Source organism: Hyaena hyaena, unplaced genomic scaffold (genome assembly GCF_003009895.1).
Source record: "Hyaena hyaena isolate Hyena2069 unplaced genomic scaffold, ASM300989v1 scaffold_1148, whole genome shotgun sequence".
Lineage (NCBI taxonomy): Eukaryota > Metazoa > Chordata > Mammalia > Carnivora > Hyaenidae > Hyaena > Hyaena hyaena.
This window is the reverse complement of record NW_024081782.1, coordinates 424,939-451,974: the sequence shown is the minus strand read 5'-3', so window position 1 is coordinate 451,974 and position 27,036 is coordinate 424,939. Positions and strand designations below refer to the sequence as shown.

Genomic DNA, 27,036 nt, shown 5'->3' with positions numbered 1-27,036 from the left:
TTTGGACCTCCCTAAGCCACAATATATATTTTAATAATAATCTTTAGGGAAAAAAGTGAATCGTTATCAACTCTGGCCCAGCTCACATAAGTGGCACTGAAGAGTAAGCTATTGGTCAGAAATAAAGCTGAAGATTTAAAGAATTCCCGGTTGGTGATTGAGCAGTGGATCTTTTTCCTGGTTTCCAGGGTGGAACATGGCCTTTGCACGGTTGAGGAAAACACTGAGGCCTTTGCCTTTGACTACGATCCCAGTACTGTTTTCTATCAGTTTGTATCCCTTGTGTTTTCTGAAAACAACATGTTAGACAGATTAAAAATAGATCTCCAGCTGGAATGTGTTACTTTCTACAATCTTACATGCCAAGTGTAAAAGGGTTAATTCCAGTTAACTGAATCCACAGCTTTTATAACATGGATGTCTTATGAAAGTATAGCTATTTTCCCTTCTTCATGCAAGAAACATGCCTGCCTGCTAAAATTTGCAATTATATGTTAAACATTAAGCTGACACAGTTTTGTAGTTACTCATGTCTGGTAGCATTTTGAAGATTAAAAATAAATTGCAGCAAAATTAATAATCTAGTTTAGTATTCATCATCCAATGGAAGATTTTCCTTCCCTACACAGAATGTTTAAAAGCAAAAAAAAAAAAAAAAAAAAGGAAAATGGCCCATGTATGCAGATGTTTTGACAATATACTATAGCTATTTAAAGTGTTAAAAGCAGTAACTTACTTGTACACCAAAAGGGTGATCGCAGTGACAAATATGGCCAAGCAGCCAATGGAGATCAGGGCACCATTTGCCATTCTTAAAGGGGAAGCTGGGTCTTAAAACAGAAGCAAGATAGTATTAGTGACATCTTCCACCTAGAGGACATGCTGCTCGTAATGCAATTAAATAAATTAGGAAAGTTGCTATCAGAAGATATATGGCTCCCTCTGGGCTTTCAGTAATCTTTTCCATTAAATAATACATAGTCTTTGGGTCAGCTTATCCCATTTAGAGAATGAGTTAGCATGTCTGGAACACCGTGTTAAGACTCCGAAGAGAGATGTCATGTCCTGGAGACACCTGCTCAGGTCTCAGCTGACCCTGCACACCCACGTGGTGAAGGGTGGCCCCTCCTGGCCACTCCTCTGGCCTCCCCTCCCACCACCTCCCTTCCAGCAGCTCTAAGCATCTTGGGAGTTGCCTACCCTCCCCACACTCTTTCAAATCCCCACGCCCTCTTCCAGGACTGTCCTTCCCCTGGCTCCGCTCAAGTGTTCGCCCCTCAGGGTGCTTTCCGGACATTCATGACGGCATCAGGGTCATGACACCTGGCTGTGTCACTCCTCTACCTGCCTCGATCACACTGTGTTTCAATTACTGCTTTACCCAGGTTTCTCTCCCACTAGACTACTCAAAGAGCCACAAAATAGGAGTTCTGCGTTCTCTGTATTCCTGGAAACCAGTGAATTAGTCTCGTCATTACCACCAAAGTATAACTGGGGTTTATCTATTTTTCCTCCACATCCTCAGCCACCACTGCAGTCCCAGGCACCAGCTTTCTCCCCAAGGGGCCCTCTTGTCTACCTGCTTCCACTTTGACCTTCAAGGGGTCCATGCTTCACTTAGCAGTCAGAATGATCTTTAAAAGCACCAATCAGATAATGCTTCAAACCTGCTGGTGGCTCCCCTCACATACAGAATAGGACCTAAGCCCTACCCTGGTCTACAGTGATCTAAATGGGTTGCTCACTCTTGAAATTCAGGTCTCAGTTCAGAGGAGGCCCTTCACTAAGCAGATGCTGCTCAGTGGGCGGGACTTCCCCTGAACTCCAATCTAGAGAGACAACCTCAGCCACTCTGTCTCCCATGATTGTCACCCTCTACGCCCTGGCCTGGTTTTATTTTCTTCACAGTGTCTTTTTTTTTTTTTTAATTTTTATTTACTTTCGAGAGAGGTGGGGGGGAAGGGGCCAAGACATATGGGAACAGAAGATCTGAAGCAGGCTCTGTGCTGACAGCAGAGAGCCTGATGCTGGCCTTGATCTCATAAACCGTGAGATCATGACCCAAGCTGAAGTCAGAGGCTTAAGCAACTGAGCCACCCAGGTGCCCCTCTTATTTGTTGCCTCTTTTCTGCCCACAAAAGCGGGAACTTTCTTCATCTGGTTCCCCCACTCTGTCTGGAACTGTGTATCTCATGCCTAGATCTCTGTTGGACACAGAGTAGATGCTCAATGAATATTTGTTGAAAGAATCGCAGATGCTTCACAAGTGTTCATGGGATCAATGAATAAAAGTCATTGCTGCTCAAAGTCTATGGGTTTGCCTTTGAACAAGGATCTATTTCTGAAATTCCAGCTTTGAAACCCAAGCCATCAAGTTACAATCCCCACTGGATTAAAGGCTCTCTTTCTGAGCTTCCTTTATTTGGATTTGGAAAGTGGCTCAGGTCACCTAAAGTTATCACTCACTGCAAGGAGAAATAAAGGAAAGCAAACATCTAAACATCTAATCCAGATAAGAGAACAGTGGTTTGCCAGCACTGAGGAAGCTTCATAGAATAGGTTATGACCCTAAAAGGCTGTTCTAAAAAAACCCCATGGCAGCACAAGAGGAGTAACCGTGGCAGCTCCTTCTGGAGGCGACAGCTTTGAAGACTGGGGCTCACTCGTGTCCAGGGCTCCAGCCCTCCCTGCTCTCCACCCCCGGCACAGGCCTTCCGCCCTGGAGGAAGCAGGGCACCTTCGTATCCCTGTTTTGTTTTTAAATCCATGCCTTAGATCTCAGCAACCGTAAGCCCTCATACAAATAATTACATGTATGATTACTTAAGCTTTTCTTTCACAGAGGTTAAAGCTGCCTTTCATATAGTTAATGAGTAAATATATGTTTCAGTACATTTTACCTTATGAGATAAGCTCCAAATTTAAAGGAGGTTTTCTTTTTTTTGTTTCGTTTTTTTGTCTTTTGTTTTTGTTTGTGAGAGAGAGAGAGCACGTGTGAGGCTCAGGGAGGGGCAGAGGGAGAGAGAGAGAATCCCAAGTAGGCTCAACGCCCAGCATGGAGCCTGATGCAGGGCTCAATCCCACAACCCTCAGATATGACCTGAGCCAAAATCAAGATTTGGACACTCAACAAACTGAACCAGCCCAGTGCCCGCCCCTTCCCCGCCCCCAGAGGAGTTCTTTGTGAGTTAGTCATCAAATTGTTCAGATTCAAATTAAGGAGCAAAATAAGTGCTGGAATGTGTGCCCAAGTTAATCTCTCTTTTCCATTCTGCCACGAAGCGTTTATTCCAAGAGAGAAAGCAGTATCTTCTAACAAAGTCGATTACAAGTGAAATTCAGTGGGGCTTCCCAGGTGGAGTTTTAACTTGGTGGTTGAGGAAAACTAGAAGCCACCAGTAAATTAATGTTTCTCAATGAAATCCTTTAGTCCATTCTGCTGGCATTTTAGCTCTCCAGGCAGTAGGGGGCAGAGAGGAGATTTGCTGGTGAACACGTGAGTACTAGGTAGATTGGTTTGTCCCTGTCTCACTGTAACCTTGCTAGAATTTGGGAAGGGGAGGGGGGACACATGGCAAGTTAGAAAGTAGCCAGGAATCCACTTGGTTTCTTGTTTCTCTTCTTGGCTTCATGTCTTTGCCAACATGGATTCTAATGAAAACATGATACCAGTCTCCCCTTTTCACAGTTTAATTGGAGACCATTGTTATTTTTTGATGTTGGGCTTTATACTTTTCCCTTGAAACATAAATCTCTTCGAGCATGCAGTGCTCATATCCCATTATTATTGGTCCATGATCACAGTTGGTTTTTTTCATCAAAAGACTTTCCTTTGGTCATTATTTCATTGGGTCTCTCTCTCTCTCATCCCTTCCCTAAGTAGATTTGCTGTTGGACTTTAATGCCAGTTCTAAAATCCACATTAAGGATAGTTCAATGATTTTTGCTCTGAATATCAAACGTTGACAACGAAGCCTTGAATGGCTTTAGTACAAGACACACACTGTACCTGCAATATGAAATGTTCGCACAACCATAAAACTTACCTCTTGCAGGGACAGAGACCAGGGTGCTCTTGAGGGCCAGACTGGTATCATCACTCAGAGTGAGGTTCACACAGTATGTCCCAGACCCAGTGAAGGCTCTTCTCACAGTCAGCAAGCAGGTACCAGCCGCGTCCACATCCACAGGGTCGCACACGGTGCTGTGGGGGAGCTGGCAGGTAGGGTCAGACACTGTGGTACAGATCTCTGTGGGGGTGCTGCGGGTGCCAAGGGAGAGACATGCAGTATCAGTTTGGAAGGGACAAGCACAATCATTACACATCTAAAAAACTGAATTCCACTTTATTCTTTTATTCTTGCATACGATGTAAGAATGTCAAACCGTATGATGTCAAATTGTCACATATAACTTTTTCTTTAAAAGCCTGCGTGTGAACTACTGCCTCCCCTGTGGCCTCAGAAAGGTGTGGCCCTGGGAGTGGAGGAGGATGAAATTATGAGGCCCCAAGGCAAGGGGCTGGTGGAAACTGTATGAAGAGCAAGTCATTCCCCCACCTCTGAGCTCCCTAGAATGCCTGCAGATATAGACGGCTTAGGTGTTCAGCAAATATATTATTAAATGCCAGATCCAGCCCTGCCCGGGTCCCTGCTGAGGTATAGCAGTGACAGCAGCAGCAGCTGTTTATGCAGTATTTACTACGTGCAAGGCATGGGGCTGTAGATGTGTGACATGGTCTTGCTTATTCCTCTCAATGACCTGATAAGGAAAGTAAGATTAGCCTCCTGTAGCAGGTGAGAAACTAGCTGGGGAAGGGGAGAGACTGGCCCCAGGTCACACAAGCCGAGGTGGATCTGGGACTTGAATAAAGGAAGTTTGCCAACCACGGGAGGCAAAGTGGCCATGCATTACTGTCTTAGCCACTGTGTCACCTGTGAGTGGACCTCCCGGACACAGAGACCAAGCTCTGATGCTGGGGCGGGTGAGGCATGGGTGGCACGGAGGACAAGCTCTCTTCTCGGCTGGCTTCACTCCTCCAGTAGGTTTTTCTCAATTTTTTGCCATCCTCATCCCTCTCCTCTCCCCAGGTTTCTTATCTGTCCCTTTTTTTTTATTAATTATCGCTAGGGTGCCGTCATTCCACACTGGCTCCCCACCACTCAGAGGGGCCTCAGGGAATGAAGAGCTGTGTTTGGGGCCAGATCACAGCCAGTGAACCGTGCTCTGCAGGTATCCACCATATCTGGGGTAAGTTCTAGAATCACTGTGTGCCTCAGTGGGTCCATCTGTAAAATGAGGAGACTCAGGATTGGATAAGGGTTCAGTATGAAAACAGATGTAAAATGTGAAAAACACTGTAAGTGTTCAATAATTATTATTCAATTTCATCAACAGTTAAAGGTAATGAGCACTGTTCAACTCTAGCAAAACAAGTGTGTGCTTCAGAGCACCTCACAGGGCCCTTCCTTGTCGCAGCTGACTGATGAACCAGGAAGTTAAATCAACCTGGAAGGGGACACGGCGTTAAGGCCTTTGCTCAGGCCTTGACCCGCTCCTCTGGCTGATGTGTACTCACTTTCCTTGGCAGGTCACGACGAAATCCATCAGGGAGTTGTCAGTCTGCGGTGCGGGCATCAGAACATCTGCCATCCGGATGATGTTAACCTCTAGAATTCCCTCTAACAAAACAACCCCCATAGAAAAACACATCAAAATACAACAGAAACCAAAGCAAACTGTTACTTAATAGACCAGAAAGCCTTCTCGCCATACCAGACTCACACCAGATCTAGGAACTACCCCACAGCTTGAATTGAACTAACTGTTCTTCATTGCAACCCAGCTCTTCATTTCTGGAGCGTGTGGATGTATTAGAAGGCAGCACTCCTTCTAGGCAGGAGTTTCAGAAAAAGTTACCTTCTGGGAAGATGCAGCCTCAGGCTCAGGCCTTGGCCAGCTTCTCTGAGCCCCAGGTGCACAACCTGGGCTTCAGCCCCCACCTGTCATCTCTGTGGGGTACCTGTGGGCAGGGCCCACAGTGCACAGCCACCTCTGGTGGCCCTTTCTTATGCACCAGAAGTTTGGCTTTGTGAAACCAGCTAGAGGAATGAAGTGGATGTTTGGGAACTTGCTACTGGCCTTCCTTCAAGTCACCTTCATTCAGATTTCTGGAATGCACAGTTGGGGATCAGGCTCATTAGCATGTGGGCCTTATGCTGGACTCATTTCCACCAGGAGTCTAAGGAAGGCCAGAGAGGCAGGTGGGAATCTAGACACTGGTAGAGTCTTTGCCTGTGCACATGTGATGTCACCTTGAGCAGAGAGGGTGACCCTGCCCCCCTCTCCAGACTCAGCAGAGTGGCAGGGTGGCCCGAGGTAGATTCTAACATCCATCTAACATCTGTTGCTCTTACCTACAATTGTGATGGTGGCTTTAAAGTAACCGTATCTGTAAATCTGGCACATTTCATCGGGAGTCTCCCTCAGCTCCAGGGGATTGTCACTAGCTGATGCTGGAGAGGTGGAATGATAAGATTTTAGATTAGTTGCTGAGAATGTAAAAGATGTACATGTTCATAATAACCAAAAATCTAAACAGGTGCATGAAAATAAAAAATCTAAACATCTACCTGCCCTTTAGAAAAACATCAAGAGTACTATGCTATTAAATCACTGTGGAAATTTGAACTATGTAATGATTCATATAGATGTAAGAACTATGAGGCATTAGAACTATTAAATTATGGTAGTAAACACAATCCTGTATCTTCTTGAAACATGGGAATCAAATGAAAGTTAGAAGCCATATTAAAATGTGTGATACAACTGGGGCGCCTGGGTGGCTTAGTCGGTTAAGCGTCCGACTTTCGCTTAGGTCATGATCTCGCGGTTCGTGGGTTCGAGCCCCGCGTCGGGCTCTGTGCTGACTGCCAGCTCAGAGCCTGGAGCCTGTTTCAGTCTGTGACTCCCTCTCTCTCTGACCCTCCCCTGCTCACGCTGTCTCTCTCTCTCTCTCTCCTAAAAATAAATAAAACATTAAAAAAAAAAAAATGTGTGATACAACAATCATGATGAAACCAAGCAAGTTTTTTTTTTTTTAATGTTTTACTTATTTCTAGGAGAGAGAGAGAGAGACAGTGTGAGCAGGGGAGGGTCAGAGAGAGAGGGAGTCACAGACTGAAACAGGCTCCAGGCTCTGAGCTGGCAGTCAGCACAGAGCCCGACGCGGGGCTCGAACCCACGAACCGCGAGATCATGACCTAAGCGAAAGTCGGACGCTTAACCGACTAAGCCATCCAGGCGCCCCGAAACCAAGCAAGTTTTGATAAAATCATATTTTGATTTTTGAGGCAGGTGTTCTGGGCTCAACTTCCAGGTCTCTTGGTTTGAAATGTTTGAGACCATGGGCACATCATTTGACCTGTCCTTGCTTCAATTTGCACATCTATAAAATAGGAATAACACCTATTGGCCCACTAAGGTTGAACTATGCCCGCCATATAGGAAATCCTTAATAAATATGGTTCCTTGTCCCAAGATGTATCTCCATACATCTATTTAAATGTACATGTAGATATGCCACAACATATATAGATACATACTTTCAGATGGGAAGTTTGGTACATAAGAGATTACAAAGCAAGCAACAAAGAGAAAGGTAATTCTTTTCCTGTTTGGGTGTTTCATAGCTCCAAAGTTTATATTCGAAAAGTCTTGTAGCTATTGATGGACTGAGGTGTGAGGAAGGAAAGGAATAAATACCAGACACTTTTGAAAATAACTTGTTGAGGGGCACCTGGGTGGCTCAGTCAGTTAAACAGCTGTCTCTTGATTTTGTCTCACATCATGATTTCACACTTGTGAGACTGATCCCTGCATTGGTAGCTGTGCTGTGTGGGGAGCCTGCTTGGGATTCTCTCTCCCTCTCTCTCTCTGCCCCAACCTCTGCTTGTGCTCTCTCTCTAAATAAATAAACAAACATTAAGAAAAGAAAATACCTTGTTTATGATTAAAGCAAAGAAGTTAATGCTCTACTAGTTACAATTTAAAAAGCAGTGTTGGTATTCCTTTAATAGAATTAAAAGAATGAAAGGAAAACAGGATATTGAAAATTTCAAGAGACATGAAAGTGAACCTAGTTGGGGGGTGGGAAGGGTGTCAAAACTTCAAATGAGCTGCACTCTAACACAGTGACATGTAGGTATGAAGCTGGCTGGGAGACTTCTCGAGGGCTCGTCTGAGCTTCCGGTGGGTGGTTGGCTGTGCCCTGTGACTCTCATTTGTTTGGAGGGCCTTCTCTGAGTAATTCTCAGAGCTTCTCTGGAAACAGGTGCTGCATGGAACATGCTTTGGAAAAAAGATGCAGCAAGAAATTTTTTTTGTGCTGGGTATTAAAGATGGCTGGACCGCTTAACAGACAGAAATTATCAAGTTAGAACACGGAATCATGACCCTGCCATCTTTTAAAATAAAACTTCTTTTAAAAAACGACTAAGTGACAAAAGTTAAGGCTTCTACCTTTGGTAGAATGCTTATAAAAATGCATATGGAGTTTTCTAGACATATCTATAAGGTCAAGTCTATATCCATGTGTCTATAAAGTCAAGGTGTAACTAAAGGACCAATTAGATAAAGCCAGGCAGCTTCTCTTCACTATAAAATGTAACTAACTCATAAGGTTACTACCTTATATCTAATTTTCTAGCCTATGGAAATAATAACAAAAAATTGAAATACCTTTTCATTGACTTAAAATATATTTTTATATATGCTATATGATATAAATACATTCTAAGAGAAACAAGCTTAATAAAAATGCAATTTAAAATAGACTTATGTAAATGTAAGCTTAATGTAAATAAGCTTACATTAAATCCTTTACCTTTTAGGAATTTCTGGACAGTTCTAGAATTACAGGCATCTACAATTTATTTTTTTTTCTTTAAAAAAATTTTTTTTAATGTTTTTTATTTATTTCTAGGAGAGAGAGAGAGAGAGCATGAGCAGTGGAGGTTCAGAGAGAGAGGGAGTCACAGACTCTGAAACAGGCTCCAGGCTCTGAGCTGGCAGTCAGCACGGAGCCCGCTGCGGGGCTCGAACCCACGAACCGCGAGATCATGACCTAAGCGAAAGTCGGACGCTTAACCGACTAAGCCACCCAGGCGCCCCTACAATTTATTTTTAGTTTTATACCTGGTCTCCTTATTTATAAGGAAGATCATCAATAATTATAGAAAAAGAAATTCTTAGCGAAATACCAGAATGAAGCTATATGTTTAGAGCTGTTCGGTACAGTTATATTTGTAACTGGAACTAGGATTAACCTAATCAACCATCAATAAGACAATGGTTAAATAAACTATACGTTTATACACCCTATGTTACTTATATACTATGTTTATATATACAATGAAATACTAGGTAACCATTGATGAAAGTGAGTTACATTTATATGAACTGACAAGGGAACAATGTCTATGGTGTGTGTTAAGTGAAGAAAAGCAAATTACAGAACCATATATATAGCAGGAGACCATTTACACAAAAATCAAAACAACAACATCTATACACATTTATATAGTATGTTTGTGATGCATAGAGAAAGATCTGGAAAGAAATGCTCTTAACTATTAACAAGGTTTAACTCTTGGGAGGAGAATGTGAATAGGGATTTTCACTTTTAGTCTAGACTTCTCTATCGCTTGAATTTTTATTAAGGAACATGCATTAATTTTGTAATTTAAAACATTTCAAAAATAATGAATCAAAATCAGTAATAACTTGTAGTGTGTTGATTTAGATAGGCCAGACTTAACAAGATCTCATTTTATTAATAACACACTATTATAACGATTATTTGGTAAAAAAAGAAAGAAAGAAAAGAAAAGAAAGAAAAAGAATTGCAAGAAGTCTGAACGTGATGATGGAGTGATTTCCTCTGGGCTTGGTGATGGCGCCCTCTTGTGACCAGTGAGGGAATGTCAACCTTTTACCATTCATTTTATCAGGAGTGCTAAGATGTGCTAAAGGCAGAGTAGGGTAGGAGGGGGCATCAGATGGCAGCTAACATTTTCCAAAGAAGACTCTTAAGAGCTTCGTCTTTTTTAAAAAAGAATTTTTAATGTTTTTATTTATTTCTGAGAGACAGAGAGAGACAGCGTGAGCAGGGGAGGGTCAGAGCGAGAGGGAGACACAGAATCTGAAACAGGCTCCAGGCTCTGAGCTGTCAGCCCAGAGCTCGACGCGGGGCTCTTACCCGTGAGCTGTGAGATCATGACCTGAGCCGAAGTAGGACACTTAACTGACTGAGCCACCCAGGCGCCCCGACTCTTAAGAACTTCTTGAATGTCCTTATATACTGTCAGTAGAGTGTGGGATTTAACTAATAATGCCTTATATCCAGAACAATTATAATGTCTGGAGTCTTTCTAGCTTGCTCACCATAAAATACTCTCAAGGTGCATTCTTTCCTGGGCCATTTAGAAACTACTTTCTTTTTTAAAAAAAAATTTTTTTAATGTTTTATTTATTTCTAGGAGAGAGAGAGAGAGACAGCGTGAGCAGGGGAGGGTCAGAGAGAGAGGGAGTCACAGACTGAAACAGGCTCCAGGCTCTGAGCTGGCAGTCAGCACAGAGCCCGACGCGGGGCTTGAAACCACCAACCGCGAGATCATGACCTAAGCGAAAGTCGGACGCTTAACCGACTAAGCCACCCAGGCGCCCCTGGAAACTACTTTCAAGCATGGCTGTGTTTTCATGGGACACTAGGTGGATGTGGGCGGGTCAGGGAGAAGATTGGAAGTGGGGATGACCTGAAAGTTTATAAGGGCCAAGGTGTCTTTTCATAGCTAGAAAAAAATGGGAGAGTACCAGAAATGGGATGGGCCGGAGAGGGAAAGCATCTCTACACATAACGAGGACCAGTACATATTAGGAAAGTCAAAGAGCTGTGTACGAGTCATGAAATTCTACTTGCAAAATGACTTTAAACATACTCTTCTGTCTTCTCTATTCTAACAGCTTAAAATGGTGATAAAGTGGCTAAAGAATAACAGGTACAGAAGGAATCACTGCAGAGTCTCTACACAATCCTTTAAACTAGGGATCTAATTATGTAACCTATATTGTGTGTGTGTGTGTGTGTGTGTGTGTGTGTGTGTGTGAGCGCGCGCGCGCGCGTGCGCGTGCGCTGTTAAGGAACACCTCCACCCCTGCCCCAGTCAAAGATCACCTGGAAAATACTTACATAAAAAAGAGGTGGGTATTGGAGGTTTGGGTGAAGATGAAGGACAGGGTCCAGGCACCACAGCTTGCACAGTGAGGTTAAGGTTGAAGGTTCCATTAAGCACATACGTGTGATTCAGAGTTGGATTGTTGGAAACAAAAATACCAGTATTATCTCCAAAGTTCCACTTGTAGTAAATGGCCGACTCATTGAGGAAGTGACTGGGGTCATGAATCAGGACAGTGAACATAATGGGAAGGTCCCTGAGGAAGGTTTCATCAGATAAATTTCGATCATTCTTCTGGTACATAGTCACAAACACAGGAATATGATCTAAAAAATATACCCCAAAACAGAAAGAACACATGATTGCTTGATTTTAAGTGGATGACTTCACTAATGCTTTCAGTTAAAAAATTAAAATTAGGAATAATTCAGCATAATTTTCCCTTCTCCTATGCAAGTTTTCTAGAGTTTTCCCAAGTTATTCTGGAATCATAGATGAGGTACAACGTAAGTAAATATATAAGCCTGTGAAGGAACTTATATGAATCACAACCTAACCCAGAACATTTGGCTCTAACTCTTAACCCACTAGTCACCAGAACTAAGTGCTTTACCATCAGTTAATTTAGAGTTCACACTACTTACCTGTTACCACGTACACATCTTTCACTTTTGCAATTGGAACATATGACCGTCGGTGTCTTCTATACACAGCTACTTCCATGAGTTGAGGGCCAAGTGGCACATTGGCTGTGTTCATAGAAACTCTTGCTGAACCCCGTCCTAATTTCTGGAAATACTGACCTTTGAGAGGATGGAAATTTTTAGTTACTGGCCACATTACATGATCATTTTAGGAAGTTGTTGTTTCTTAATGACTAGTGACTGCCACTTAGAGAGTGGTCTGAAAAAGGAAAAACAGGATGGGGATGTGGTCCTGAGTGCTTCAGAAAGGAAGATGGTGCTTATTTCATGTCAAACCTTGTAGAGCAAACCCACAGTTAAATAAATATAATTGTATGTAGTTGGTTACAATGAAAAGAGCTGTTTAGTGGGATACTAGTTAGTCCTAAGTTTGCAAATAAAGTTTTTATAAGTGATCATGCACTTGAAATACATGTTTCCCATAGAAAAGTATCCAAAGGAGTTAAAAAAACTTATCTAAAAATCTACCTTATTGTTGTAACAATATTACTCTTTCAGCTCTATTATTGAGCAGCTTTCCCCCCCCCCCCCCCGGGACTAGAATCCTCCACTTTCTAATGGTATTCATATATAAAAATGCAGGCAGGGGGTGCCTGGGTGGTGCAGTCGGTTAAGTGTCTGACTCCTGGTCTCAGCTCAGGTCATAATCTCACAGTTTGTGAGTTCGAACCCCGCATCAGGCTCTGTGCTGATGGCATGGAGCCTGCTTGGGATTCTGTCTCTCCTTCTCCCTGCGCCTCCCCCGCTTGTGAAAGTGTGTGTGCTCTCTCTTAAAAAAAAAAATGCAGTAAGTGATTAACAAGTAGGGTGTGGTAGGTATAAAAAAATGCAGTGGTTCTATAAATACATTCCTAGGACATTCCTGACACATTCTTTTTCTTTCTCCAACCCTCACGTAAATCTAACTACCACTGGCTAGCTAGTGAAGGTAATTCCTCTCCTTCAGAGCACAGAGATGTTTTTCTAATACCATTGAGGCACTCAGCATAGATGTGTGATTGGAAAAATGGGGATGGTAAGACGGATGCTTGTGGGGATGTCCAAGGACCATGCTTATTACATGGTCAAAGGTATCAGAAAAATACACTAATCTTCTTAGGGAGATGTCATGCGGGATCCCTTTTACCTTGAGCAGGGGCAGTTTTGTTAGAGGTTGTAGGGGAAAGAGGTATCTCTCAGCGGTTAGTTATATGTGAGGAAACATTAGCCTGGGCACTGAGAGACTACAGAAGCAACTGGTAGTTGAAGGAGATTATCAGTTAGCTCAGAGATGTTAGAAGATGGAAATTCAAAAGTCTTCTTAGAAAAACTGCAATTTCTGGGCTGAAAGCTGATTCTTAATAAAGACATCCTAACTAGCTAAATTAATGGATGTCAACTGGGCTAAAAAGATACTGGGGTGTTAGTGAGCATACATGACTCCGTGCAAATGGTAAGGTCAAAGAAATGATGACATTTGGTGAATTGACTGCTAGGGCCGTGAAGGCAATGAAACAAAGTCAGCCTTCAATCCCCTGATTTAACTAGATGGGCATAATATTTGATCTATATTTTGTACCTCGTTAAACTGATGTACACTGTTAATATTTGTTTGATTTATAAATGAGTTAATCAGACAAAGAAACTTTGATTTATCAAGACGAAACATTTAGAAATTTGGAGCCTGTACGAGTGTAGCAGTTTTTATACATTCAGAACAAGGTGGGACCTGGTGACATTTTCAACTAAGAACTTAGCAGCTTTGCTAATTATAACCTAAATTTGCTCCTCTTAAAAATAATCACTTCACCAATAATAAAACAAAAGTGGTTACCATTTGTGCTTTTAAAAAAAGAGAAGAATAGTAGTGAGATTATGTTATTTCTACACAATGGAATATTATGCAGCCATTAAAATAATGTACATAAAGAATTTTAATAATAGAGTCAAATGCTCATGATATTCAACAAAAATGTGTATACAGTATAATGTTAAGAAATACTAGCAAAAAAACCCCACCGTTGCATTAACAGTGGTAACATCTGGTGTTCATGATATACTTTTCATTTTTCACTTGTACTTTTCTGCATTTTTCAAGTTTCCTATAAAGAGCTTAAGTTTCCTTTTTAAAAATTCTTTTGACAAAAAATTTAATGAAAAAATCAAATGCCCATCTGTGTGCCACTCGAATAAATATTAGTATTTTTTTCATATTACTGTGTTAGACAGAAAAAATTTGAATAGTTTTATTTTAAAGGAAAAATGGAATCCTTTTCCCCTCCATCTTTCAATTCTTTAGTGTCCCGAAGATTTGTTAAGGCTAAACAAGATTTTATTTTTATCCTTTACCCTCCACTCCAACAAAGGAAAGAACAGAGTGACTGTTGTGAAACTCTTAGTGTGAGAATTCTTGGTTATGGAATAAGAAAAAAGAAAAAAGGTAAACTTTTGAGGGAAGGTAAAAAAGCAGGTAAGAAGGTTTTGTATAAAGGCCAACCAAGTGTGTGAAAGACGTAGACAAAATTCCATCTCTTCCATCCAGGGTGGTGAGGGAAGGGCCTTCCGTCAGGGAACACATGATAGCCTGGGCTGTTGCCATTTCCCCAGTCAACTTCCTCCGTCCAGTTGTAAACATATGGGTCAGGAGATGGACCAGTATCTAAACAGAGAAAGACACAAGCCAGGCTTGTCATGTGGGCTCAGAAAGCTTAATGTTCATCACGGAATTAAACATCTTTTCCTATTTTTTATAAATATAAATACAGTTGGACAACTAAAACCCTAATATTCAGAACTCACCCGGAGGTGCATATTTATGACTGTTTCCTGCAAATAGGTTATATTTCAGTAAAAGTTTCACCCAAAGCAATTATTTAGAAAGGTTCAATCTAGAGATATCACAACATATCTATTTTTTTTCCCCTAGGGGAGAGAGAGAGAGAGACAGTGTGAGCAGGGGAGGATCAGAGAGAGAGGGAGATACAGACTCTGAAACAGGCTCCAGGCTCTGAGCTGGCAGTCAGCACAGAGCCCGACGTGGGGCTCGAACCTACGAACCGCGAGATCATGACCTAAGCGAAAGTCGGACGCTTAACCGACTAAGCCACCCAGGCGCCCCACAATATACCTATTTTTAATATTATATCTCTGAATAACACTGTGTTCAAATCAAACTGAAGGATGTTTTATCTTTTTATGTTGATACTGCCTTCTGTAGGTTTTTTTTCCCCCCTTTTCTGAGTCATTTGGCATCAAATGACTCTCTACTTTTAAAGATTTTGGCACACTTCTAATAAGAAGGACATTCTCCTACATAACCTCAGTGTCATTACTACTCCTACTAAAGTCCAATCAAGGGTCATATACCACATTTGGCTATTTTGTCTCTTCAAATGACCAGAAAAAATAGATAGAAGTAAATACGGCAACAAGTTACAATTGTTGAGTCTAGGTAGAAAGTATTTGGGGGCGCCTGGGTGGCTTAGTCGGTTAAGTGTCCGACTTTCGCTTAGGTCATGATCTCGCGGTTCGTGGGTTCGAGCCCCGCGTTGGGCTCTGTGCTGACTGCCAGCTCAGAGCCTGGAGCCTGTTTCAGAGTCTGTGTCTCCCTCTCTCTCTGACCCTCCCCTGCTCATGCTGTTTCTCTCTCTCTCTCTCTCCCCCCTAGAAATAAATAAAAAATTTAAAAAAAAGAAGGTATTTGTGTACTCAGTGTATCTGATTTCAACTTTTTTGTACATATATTTCTTCTTTTTTTTTCTCTTTTTTTAAAGTTTAACATATTTTTAATTATTTCTAGGAGAGAGAGAGAGACAGCGTGAGCAGGGGAGGGTCAGAGAGAGAGGGAGTCACAGACTGAAACAGGCTCCAGGCTCTGAGCTGGCAGTCAGCACAGAGTCCGACGCGGGGCTCCAACCCATGAACCGCGACATCATGACCTAAGAGAAAGTCGGACGCTTAACCGACTAAGCCACCCAGACGCCCCTTTTTTTTCTTTTTAAAAGTAAACTGTATACCCAACATGGGGCTCAAACTCATGACCCCAGGATCGAGAGTTGCATGCTCTACTGACGGAACCAGCCAAGTGCCCCAACATATTTCATCTTAAACTAGACATGATAAGTATCTTTTCACCTAGAATAGTTTCCTCATCCTCTTGGTATTTTTTATGTCACTGATATTTTTGAAGAACCTTTTTATTTATCAATCTATTGTTGTTTTTTAATTCTTAAATTGTCCCAAATAGCTAGTGAGAGTCCCTTCAAGCTGGCTCCTGTGTTTTTGTGATGTGTCCCCATCAGTCCTTGAACATTTCCTCACTTCTGCGCAGGCTCACCTGGTATTTTCCCTATCCTAGACCTGGAATTGGTATTTTCCTCAAAGATCCCTAGTTCCTTAAAAAAATATTTTTAATGTTTCTTTTTTTTTTTTTTTTGAGAGAGAGACAGAGAGACAGAGCACAAGTGGAAGTGGGGCAGAGAGAGAAGGAGATACAGAATCTGAAACAGGCTCTAGGCTCTGAACTGTCAGCACAGAGCCTGATGCGGGGCTTGAACTCACAAACCATGAGATTATGATCTGAGTCAAAGTCAGACGCTTAACCGACTAAGCCACCCAGGAACCCACCCCCTAGTTCCCTTTAGTGGTGATAGATATTATATAAAATTTTTCATAAGTCACAGGGACTCCTTTATATAAAAAAGATCAGAGAGCTAGATTGTCATTTGAAATATTCATAAGAATCAGCTTTTTAGAAAAGAGAAAAATTACCACAAAATATTAAGCACTTAACCGTTTAAAAATATCAAACCCTTTTTGTACAGAATCTAATATACAATTCCTAATAGGAAGATGATAAATTAATGAGGAATGAACACATTGACAATGTATTAGAGGTTGTAAGTAATAAAATCAGATCATAGAGGCACCTGGGCAGCTCACTCAGTTAAGTGTCCAACTCTTGGTCTTGACTTAGGTCATGATACAATGTTTGTAGGCTCAAGCGCCACATCTGGCTCCATGCTGTCAGCACAGAGCCTGCATGGAATTCTCTCTTTCCTCCTTATGCCCCTCTCCCCACCCTTGAACTCACAAGTTCTCTCAAAATAATAAATGCAAAGAAAATCAGATCATAAGTGCATTTAACAGTCTTGCCAATAATCAAAGAATCTCACTAGTTAGCTCAGAGTTTTTGAGAAAGTGCAGTTCTCAAGATAGTTTCCCTTGATGCATTTGTGTTCATTTGTGCTCTTTAACTTGTACAAAGAGCTTACTTGCTTTAAGAGCAAAGCAAAACCAAAATATACACATTTGAGCATTTGTGCTATCTATCCATTTGCATAAGTGATACTTGTGAGCAGAAATTAATCTCATCAGTAAACATCATCAAACTGGCTATTCTTTGAGTAGCCAAAAGAATTCCCAGTAACCAAACAAAAATCTGAGAACTGACAGAGAGTATTCTCTGGCCAATCAACTAGACACTAAGAGAAGGCTGAGCGTGACAATATAACTTTTGAAGAAGGTTCCAAGTAGCAGAAAGCCATCAGTTTTGCTCAAGTGAGTTTGGCTAATGTTGATGTAGGAACTGGGTGGAGCAACCCCCCCCTCCCGTCATACAGTTTGAGTAGGGGGTGACATGAGATAATAGCATCTTGCATGTACAGAAGTACCTGTGAGCCTTTAGGTTTATGAGAAGGTTCTCCATTAGTTAGGAGAACTAGCCTGTTCCTGTGGCATGAATAACATTTCTTACCATTTCTGCAGTTCTTCTCATAAACTATGTTGCCATTGACATCTTCCATTTGGCATCTGGGGAATACCAGGTTTACCACAAATGTTATAGTTGAGCCTACAAGGGCTGGAGAATCACTGGTCAGAATTGCCTGCACATGGCCTCCTAGGACATAAAAAAGTGCAGCTTAATGATCAAGCATCTTTTTCCTTTCACTGATAAATAAACAATGAGTTAAGTCCACTAATAAGGACCAGAGCCTCCTTATGCATTTTTTAAAAAAAATATTTGTCCTTTTTTTTTATAAGGACCATACCCAGTGTGGGGCTTGAACTTGTGACCTGGAGGTCAAGAGTCCTGTGCTCTACTGACTGAACCAGCCAGGAGCCCTCCCATCTTTATGCCTCTTTACGATTATAAATTATTTTCTGGATTCCTAACTGTTGCTTTCAGAGTACAACATTCTAGAACACAAAAAAATTTTAAAAAGGTCAAACTAATTAAAGAATTATCTAAGCATACAAAGAACTTTTACTTAAAGTTAAAAAAAAACCCTGTTGGATTGAAGAAACAAGTTTTAAAGGTTTATATTTTTTTAACTCAAAACCAATGACTGAAGGACTCATTCTTTCATGCATATGCCAAGATATTCACTTTCTGATAAACCACATCTTTGAGATGGTCAAAACTACTCCAGAGTCTCAGATCTTCTGAAGAGGACCATTCTCATATTAGATAAATAAATTTGAGGCTAAACCTGTTTGCTCTCCAAAATCTTCCAAGAACTACAAACTTATCAGTTTCTAAGGAGATTAAACTTTTGTGTGTGACTTAGAAAGTGATAGTATTGAGATAAAGGAAAGGTTGCTAAATCCAGGTGGCTCCCACTTCTTAGAGTCCCTTTGTTCACAGAAGCAACACAAGCCATGTGATCTCCAAGTCTATAATCTACAAGACTGACTTAGATAAGAAAGGATCCTTGTTTGCCTTGAATCTTCTGATTTACCTTTCCAGGAGTTTTTCCACTTCGAGTCTCCTCTTTTCCACACTGGATACAGCTTTTCATTCCACTCATTTTCATCAGAAGACCAGCCATTGAGTTGGCTGTACTCCCTCATATAACCAGAAGTTGTTTCATTGCCCAGCACATCATGAAATCCTATATCAATATTTGAAAAACAAATTATTTGGTCTATTTCATTCTACATTTAGTACTTACCTAAAAATAAAGCAACTTTTCATTTCATAAGCTTGGAAAGTCATACTTGATATTTCCTATATGTCAAACAAATAGAAGTTGTCTTTTTATTAAAATTTTTAGAAATATTTGTTTTTGGAAGAAAGGGGGGAAAGTGAGCGAGCAGGGGAGGGGCAAAAAAAAGGGGGGGGGGGACAGAGGACCTGAGGCAAGTCTCTGAGCTGACAGCAGAGAGCCTGATGCGGGGCTCAAACTCATGAACTGAAAGATCATGACCTGGGCCGGAGTCAAACGTTTAACCAATTGAGCCACCCAGGCACCCCTGTGTATGTGTGTGTTTTAATGTCTACTGGAAATAGCTTAAATAGAACTATTCAGATCCTCTTTCTGTACTTCAAAGGAGTACAATTTAAAGGAAAAAATTTCAAAGTCATTATTTCTTAGCCATTATTTGGTTTCTCAATACGTATTCTCTGAATATTTGGATTTGATATAATTAAGAAAACCCTGTTGCCAATGATAAATGTTCTCTTGGCTAAAAGAATGCCAGGCTGAGGAATGCCTCAGTTTTCCAAGAAAAGCAAACCAGTACTGGAGAGCCCCCTGTTGAACCTGAACCATCTAATTTTTTACAGCCCAGTATATGGTCAGACTTGGTGAATGTTCCATATATATTGTGTAATATGTGTTTTTTTTTTAATGTTTTTTTTTTTTTTTTTTTAATTTCTAGGAGAGAGACAGCATGAGTAGGGGAGGGTCAGAGAGAGAGGGAGTCACAGACTCTGAAACAGGCTCCAGGCTCTGAGCTGGCAGTCAGCACAGAGCCCGACGCGGGGCTCGAACCCACGAACCGCGAGATCATGACCTAAGTGAAAGTCGGACACTTAACCGACTAAGCCACCCAGGCGCCCCGTGTAATATGTGTTTTTAAAGCATCATTTATCTTAAGAGCTAGCTGATGTTTTTTTTTTAAGTTTTAAAAAACATTTATTTATTTATCTGACAGAGAGAGGAGAGCACACACAAGTGAGGGAGGGGCAGAGAGAAACACACAGAATGTGAAATGGGCTCCAGGCCTGAGCTGTCAGAGCACAGCCCAAAGTAGAGCTTGAACCCATGAACCATGGGACCATGACCTGAGCCAAAGTCGGACACTTAACCAACTGAACCATCCAGGCAACCTGATAATGCTTTTTGAGATTTCTATTGTTGCTACTGATTTCCTGTCCACTTGTTATTTCAATTACTAAGGGAGGATTGTTGAAATCTTCATCTATAATTATGGGATTTTTCAATTTCTTCAGTTCTATCGCTTTTGCTTATTTATTATTATTTTTTTTTTGAAAGAGAGAGAAGAAGAGGATGAGCAGAGGGGAAGGGAGAGAATCATAAGTAGGCTCCGTGCCCAGCACAGAGCCTGATGCAGAGCTCAATCTCATGACCTGAGCCAAAATCAACAGTCAGATGCTCAACTGACTGAGCCATCCAATTGCCCCTGTTTAGTGTAATTTGAAGCTTGGTTTAGAATTGTGGAGTCTCTTTCATGAATAGATCCTCTTACCAGTAGGAATTGCCCTTTATGTCTGGCAATATTCCTTGTTCTGAAGAAGCCTTGATAGCAATGCTTAGTAGTTACATCTTTTTCCATCCTTTTAAGATATTTAAAAACTTAGTTTTGAGAGAGAGCAAGCAGGGGAGAGGCAGAGAGAGAGCGATAGAGAGAATCCTAAACAGGCTCTACACTGTCAGCACAGAGCCCAAGGCAGGGCTCAAACTCATGAACTGTGAGATCATGACCTGAGCTGAAGTCGGATGCTTAATCAACTGAGCCACCCAGAAGCCCCTATCCTTTTATTCTTAACTGATTTATATTTTTACATTTGAAGTGGGTTTCTTATAGATAGCCTACTGGTTTTTTAAAATCTTCACAGTGTTTAGGTAATTTTACATTTAATGTAATTATTGATATTATGGATTTAAATCTACCATTTTGTTATTTTTCTATTTGTCCCATCTATTCTTTGTTCTTTTTTTAAATGGGTTTATTTTTGAAGTTTATCTCCTCTTCTGCTCTATCTTTTTGTGTGGTTGCTCCAGGCTTTATAAAATTCTAATTCTTTTGAAATTCTTTCTCATCTTGAGTTGGTGTTTTTCCCTTGCCTGACAATTCCATAGCTCACATGGTCTCTCCTTTCTTTGGGGATTGCAGCAGATTGGTTGGTTGCCTACCTAGCAGCCATTCCAGCATGCACTCCTGTCCCCCGGCCCTTGCTACAGAGCTTATATTTTGACAGTTCAAAATTCCAAAGGCTCACTTTCCTAGTTTTATTTATGGTACTGGCATGGGCAGATGATTAGAACCTGGCCAATCAGAGCTAAGAGGAAGTCTTCTGAGGGCTTCTGGGAAAGATTTTCCTCCTTCATAAAACACACACACACACACACACACACAACCAAATCAAAAACATAAAAAGAACAACCTCCATTTTTTTCATATCAGAAGTGATCTGGGAGATGGTAATATAATGATGTGATGCCTGGAGCTGTGACAGCCATACTTCACCAAGAGGGCACAGATCTGAAGAAGGAAGCCAATACACTGAGGATGTCAGAACGGAAGATTGAAAAAGAGTTCTTGATGCTACTGAGCTCTTGATCTATCTGACCTTGCTTGCATCTGGACTGGTTGAGACAACAAATGTCTTACTCAACCTATTTGAGTATTCCATTATTCACAACCAAAAGCTTAATTGTCTATAACCCACAGTCAGCCCCTAATCATACATATCTTAAACTGTCTTCTCATCAACTCATATGGTCTTGTGTCACCTGGCCCAGAAATCCTGTCTTCTCTTAAATACTGGAAGAGAACTTCCAGAAGGTGTGGTATTCAGTAGGTGCTAAGAGGAGCCATTTTGAAAGGATGCCACTAACCTCTGTCTTCTATTTTTCCTTTTTGGTAGGTGGAGGGAAGAGTCTGTTGTTTCCTTCTTATAAGGAAGGCAGATGGAATGGGAAAGAATATTGAAATGAATACTGAACAATCCAGATGTCCCATAATGGGTGAATGTTATAAAACTTGGTTTCTAGTCTTGATTTTGTTACTAAACAGGCTGTGTGACCTCAGGCCAGGTCTTTTCAGGGCCTCCAAATCCGAGAAAAAACAAGGAAGACAAAAATCAAATGTCTTGTGATTCTGTGAGATTGCTTTTGTTTGGAAACGGATACTAAGTGAAGGCAGGTTTATCAATGTTTAAAACTGGATATTTATTCGAATTGAGTCATGGAGTGGTCTAATATTCAATGTGGAAAAACTAACATTAGTTCAAATCACTTCATTTTATAGATGAAGAAATTCGGGCCTAGCGAAGTGACCAGATTCACTTAGGGTCACCTTTCATGGAGTGGAAATGAAGAATCACATCTTTTGAGTCCCAGGACCTATTTTTCCCACTGTTCCAAAGAGTCCTCTTCTTCCTCAGAGAAAGTCAGTGTTTCCAGAAACATAATCAAAACATGGATTTCTCCTCCGATTTTAAATGTCATCAGTCAAGGAAAAATACGAACTTAACAGAATGACAGAATATAGATAAACAGGCCCATTGAACAGAATGGAGAATGTAGAAATAGACCAACTCAAATATGTCCTACTGGTTTTTGACAGAGATGCAAAAACAACCCAATAGAGTTTCGAAAGATACCCTTTTCAACAAATGGTGCTCTAAGAAAGTGAAAAGCATAGGAGAAATTTTCAGCCTCTAGACTAGGCAAGAATTTTTTAACTTGACATTAAAAACATGATCCATAAAAAAAAAAAAAAGATAAATCAGGCCTCATTAAAATGAAAACTTTTGCTTTGTGAGATAACATGTGAAGAAAATCAAAAGGCACATTAGAAACTAGCAAAGAGTATTTGCAAACCGCATTTTTAATAAAGGACGGATATCGAGAATATGTAAAGATTTCTCAAAACTCAACATTAAAAAACAGTCTAATTTAAAAACGGATAAAATATCTGAACATTACACTGAAGAGAATGTACAGATGGCAAAAGAAACACATGAAACCATCTCCAGTATGAATGTGCATTAAAAATGCAACGGGATATCACTATACACCTATTAGAATGACTAAAAAAAATAGTGACGTATCAAACCTAGGCCAGGATGTGAAGTCGGCGGATCACTCATACTTTGCCGGTGGGAACATAAAATGGTACAGCCACTCTGGAGGACAGTTTGGCAGTCTCTTGTAAAACTAAACATGCAATTAACATGCAACCAGGCAATTGTACTCCTGGGCATCGGTCTCAAAGAAATGGAAACTCATCATCACATGAAAACCTGTGCATGAATGTTCATTGCAACTGTCTTCATAGTGGCTCAAACTGGAACAATCCAGATGTCCCACAATGGGTGAATACTTAAACTGCGGTATATTCTATACTGTGGAATACTACCCAGTGATTAAAAAAGAACTATTAAAAACAAAAAAGGAAAGAACTATTGATACATACAACAGCTTCAGTAAATTATGTTGAGTAAAAAAAAGCCAATGCCCTCAAATTACATACTGAAATGATTCCCTTTATATAACATCCTTGAAGTAACAAAATTATAAAAATGGAGAATGGATTAGCAGTTGCCAAAGCAGGAAGTGGGGTAGAAAAGGGACATAGGTTTTAAAGGGTATGAGGGCCCCTTGTGATGGAACAGTTAGGTATTTTGACTATATCAGTATCAGTACCCTGCCTGTGATACTGTATAATCATTTTGCAAGATGTTACCATTGGGAGAAACAGGATAAAATGTACAGGGGACTCTCTTTGCATTATTTCTTAAAACTGCATGTGAATCTACAATGACCTCAAAACGTGGAATTAAAAATAAGACACTCAACAGTAAGCAGGTTTTAAAAGCAAAAAAAAAAAAAAAAAGGTGTGTGGGGAAGAGAGGGATAGAAGTGAAGGGAAACAGATCCCACCAGCATCCCTGTGGCTTTTCTCTCTCCTCTCTAGAATCTCTGCTTTTCTCTCTCCTCTCTAGAATCTCTGCTCTACCAGCAGATAGGTGGTGGCCAGGTTGGCTGTTAACAACTTTATTCATACCTACTCTTGCCTCCTTTTTACCAGAGCTATGATTGGAAAGGGGCAAAGAATCCCGTGGTGTTTGATACAATGGTAAATTCTACCCATCCTTGTTTTTTTCTGGACAGAGTATTTAGTCTAGGGCAAGGTGAAGACAGGAATGATGGGTTTTGTTACATTTTGCCTAATAAGTTGGGGCTCCTCTCAAACCCACAGCCAATATTTAAGGTCAGGCTAATCTGTTTCTCTGAGAACAAATTAGTACTGGTGGAAAGAAGGCTAGAATTAGGCAAAGGGTCTCCACTGACTGTCGACTTCTCTGTCCCTCTATCTCCTACCATTGCAGACTCCAGGGAATTCTGTCTACAGAATTCTGTAGCTCCAAGGAGCTACACTGAGGGAAGACAATTGCTACCTTGTAGGACTCCTACCCCAAGCACCTTCTGTTAAGTAATCTCACAAGAACCCCATTATCAGTTTTGCAACGGAGGAAATGAAAGCTCAAAGCTGCCAAGTCACTTGTGGCCCAGTCCCCCAGCTGGTAGGGAACCCAAGTCTGTCCAACTGCAGGAAGGAGAACGGTTGGCTTGGGCTTTCTTCCTCTTAATTGCTGTGTAGCCTGGGGGAAGTTACTTGCCTTCTCTGTGGCCAAGTTCCTTGTCTAGGAAACAGGATCATCACAGAGCCAGCCTCCCAGCTCCCCAGCAACCCCCCCCCCCCCCCCCCCCCCCCCCCCCCCCCCCCCCCCCGGCCACGAGAAATCCCTTCGTCTAGACTCCCTCATCAAGGACACGATGCCTCTTCCCCAACCCAGTCACTAGAGATGGCCAGGGTGGGGTGGGAGGGGGCATGCCGGGGACCAGCACAGCCCAAGCCTCAGCCACTAGGAGAATGTGCTGTGCCTCTGGCCACTCTGCTCCTGCCCCTTTGCCCTCACCCCAGGGGGCCCTGCAGTCCCAGCAGCCCCTTCTCACACTCACCCCTTCCTGAGCTTCTCCAGTCTTGGGGAAACCCGCCTGCACTCCCGGGGTACCGGCAGTTGCCTCTCTTCCTCTCTTGACTCAACATTCCTGCTGGGATCCCACGCTGCAACCTAATTAAAAGACTTTTCCTTCCCCCCAAAAAATAAATAAAAGACTTTTCCTTCTCACAAGGAGAAGAGGATTGAAAAGAGGGCTAGGCGCCTATGCATCCACGTCCTGCCTGAGCACAGGTGGGCTCAGCAGGTACAAAACAAGACCTGGGCTGTTGATTCCCCCGCACCTGTTGAACAGGGGAAGGCCTGTCTCTGCCGCAGAGGTGGTTGTGGGGAGTACGGGTGAGGTCAGTGCAGCAGCCGCATAGCGGCTACACAGGGTCACGAGGTAGACCCTGGCCCCTTCTCTATGCCTCCCACCCTCCCCCACCTCCATCCCCCATGGAATTGTCTGGCACAATCAGGATCCCTGGACTTTTTTTTTTTTTTTTTCCCTAGGAGAGAGAGAGAGACAGCGTGAGCAGGGGAGAGTCAGACAGAGAGGGAGACACAGACTCCGAAACAGGTTCCAGGCTCTGAGCTGGCAGTCAGCACAGAGCCCAACGCGGGGCTCGAACCCACGAACCTCGAGATCATGACCTAAGCGAAAGTCGGACGCTTAACCGACTAAGCCACCCAGGGGCCCCAGGATCCCTGGACTTTTAAAGTGTTTGTTTTTTAAATGTTTATTTTTAAGAGTGCATGTGTGCAAGCAGGAGAGAGGCAGAGAGGGAGACACAGAACCTGAAGCAGGGTCCAGCCTCTGAGCTGTCAGCATAGAGCCACCCAGGCACCTAAGGACTCCTGGACTTTTCATCAGTGAATGTCCCTATTCTGTTGCAGTGAGGTGTAGTGGACCTTGTGGGTGATGTGTAATTCACTTCCCTCTCCCACCGCACACTACCTGCAGGAGCATGGCAGGGGGCGGGGGGGGGGTGCATCACCACCCATCCCCTGGACAGACAAGCGGGCCGCACACAGGCACAGCGGGCCGAAACCTTGACTTTGTGTTCCAATTACAAGAGGAGGTTTTTTTTTTAATTTTTTTTAATGTTTTATTTATTTCTAGGAGAGAGAGAGAGAGACACAGCGTGAGCAGGGGAGGGTCAGAAAGAGAGGGAGTCACAGACCGAAACAGGCTCCAGGCTCTGAGCTGGCAGTCAGCACAGAGCCCGATGCGGGGCTCGAACCCACGAACCGCGAGATCATGACCTAAGCGAAAGTCGGACGCCTAACCGACTAAGCCACCCAGGCGCCCCAAGAGGAGCTTTTTTAAGCAAGGAGGCTCCAAGCCCACCTCCGAAGATTCTGCTCTCATTGACCTGGGCCTCAGCATCGTTAGAAAACGTGGGACTAGAATGGAGACCCAGGGCTTCGGCTCTTCTCGAAGTAACCTGACTCGAATGGCAGCAAGCTCCGGCAGGTGTGTGGGGTAAAAAAATCTCAACAGGACTAGCAACAGCTTCTGGGCTGGGAGGGTGAGCAAGCCAGTCTCTCGATTTTGGGCCCCATTTCATTTGAGGTCTCTGTGCTACTGGATAGAACTAGACCAAGTTTAGTGCTACAGTTGGGTGCTATTGCTTTGTTCTCAGGCCAGAGACTGTTCCCCTTACAACTCCACCCTCCCTGTGTGTAGCCAGAGAGACGGTGGCAAGTGCAAGGGGAAAAAGGCTCGGTAAGAGAGGGGCTGCGTGGCTATTACTTTCCAAGAGCCGGAGCAAAGACTGGAGCTGGAATCATTTTGAGGTGGTTTCAACATTCCTAAATGTTTCCAGAAGAAATGAAGAAGCACGAAAACTTCCCGAGGAGCTTCAGGAAGTCACCTCTGGCTTAGACGACAATACTTCAGACAATCCATCACTTTAGTTGATAGACAAAGAATAGCTTAAACACAGAAACTCAGTTACTCACGTTTGGCGGCATCAAGAGGTAATCTTGCAGCCAGAAGCAGAAATCCCAGCAGACAAGACAGACACTCCATGCTGAATTCTCACAGACCCAGGCAATCAAGGTTGTTGTTTTTTTAAAAAACTCCCCTGGCTCCACCCGCTAAGAACAGCAGTGCTCTTCTGGCCTCCGCTGTGCC

The 27,036-nt window shown here is 42.3% G+C and overlaps 1 protein-coding gene across 2 annotated transcripts; it reads right to left on the bottom strand.

Annotated features, from left to right (window-relative positions):
* Positions 1–27,036, bottom strand: GPNMB (glycoprotein nmb). Of its 2 annotated transcripts, none has more exons than XM_039222520.1 (11): positions 26,862–27,035; positions 18,658–18,810; positions 17,673–17,816; positions 14,415–14,576; positions 11,879–12,037; positions 11,249–11,560; positions 6,417–6,515; positions 5,579–5,681; positions 4,047–4,261; positions 737–830; positions 1–289 (listed from the first exon to the last, which is right to left on the bottom strand). In XM_039222520.1, the coding sequence occupies exons 1-11, from the start codon at positions 26,929–26,931 to the stop codon at positions 136–138; spliced, it is 1,665 nt and encodes a 554-aa protein (XP_039078451.1). In that variant the 5' UTR covers positions 26,932–27,035; the 3' UTR covers positions 1–135. The 2 variants fall into 2 exon arrangements, with proteins under 2 accessions (XP_039078451.1, XP_039078452.1); XM_039222521.1 differs by having other exon boundaries at positions 216–289; positions 733–830; positions 26,862–27,036.

Bases quoted from the DNA above. Each gene is read 5' to 3' on its own strand.
- GPNMB (XM_039222520.1), bottom strand. From the start codon at position 26,931: ATGGAGTGTCTGTCTTGTCTGCTGGGATTTCTGCTTCTGGCTGCAAGA. The intron at 18,811-26,861 runs GTGAGTAACTGA...ATATTGATATAG, and splicing joins ACCTCTTGATGCCGCCAAAC to GATTTCATGATGTGCTGGGC. The intron at 17,817-18,657 runs GTAAATCAGAAG...TTTATGTCCTAG, and splicing joins GTGGAAAAACTCCTGGAAAG to GAGGCCATGTGCAGGCAATT.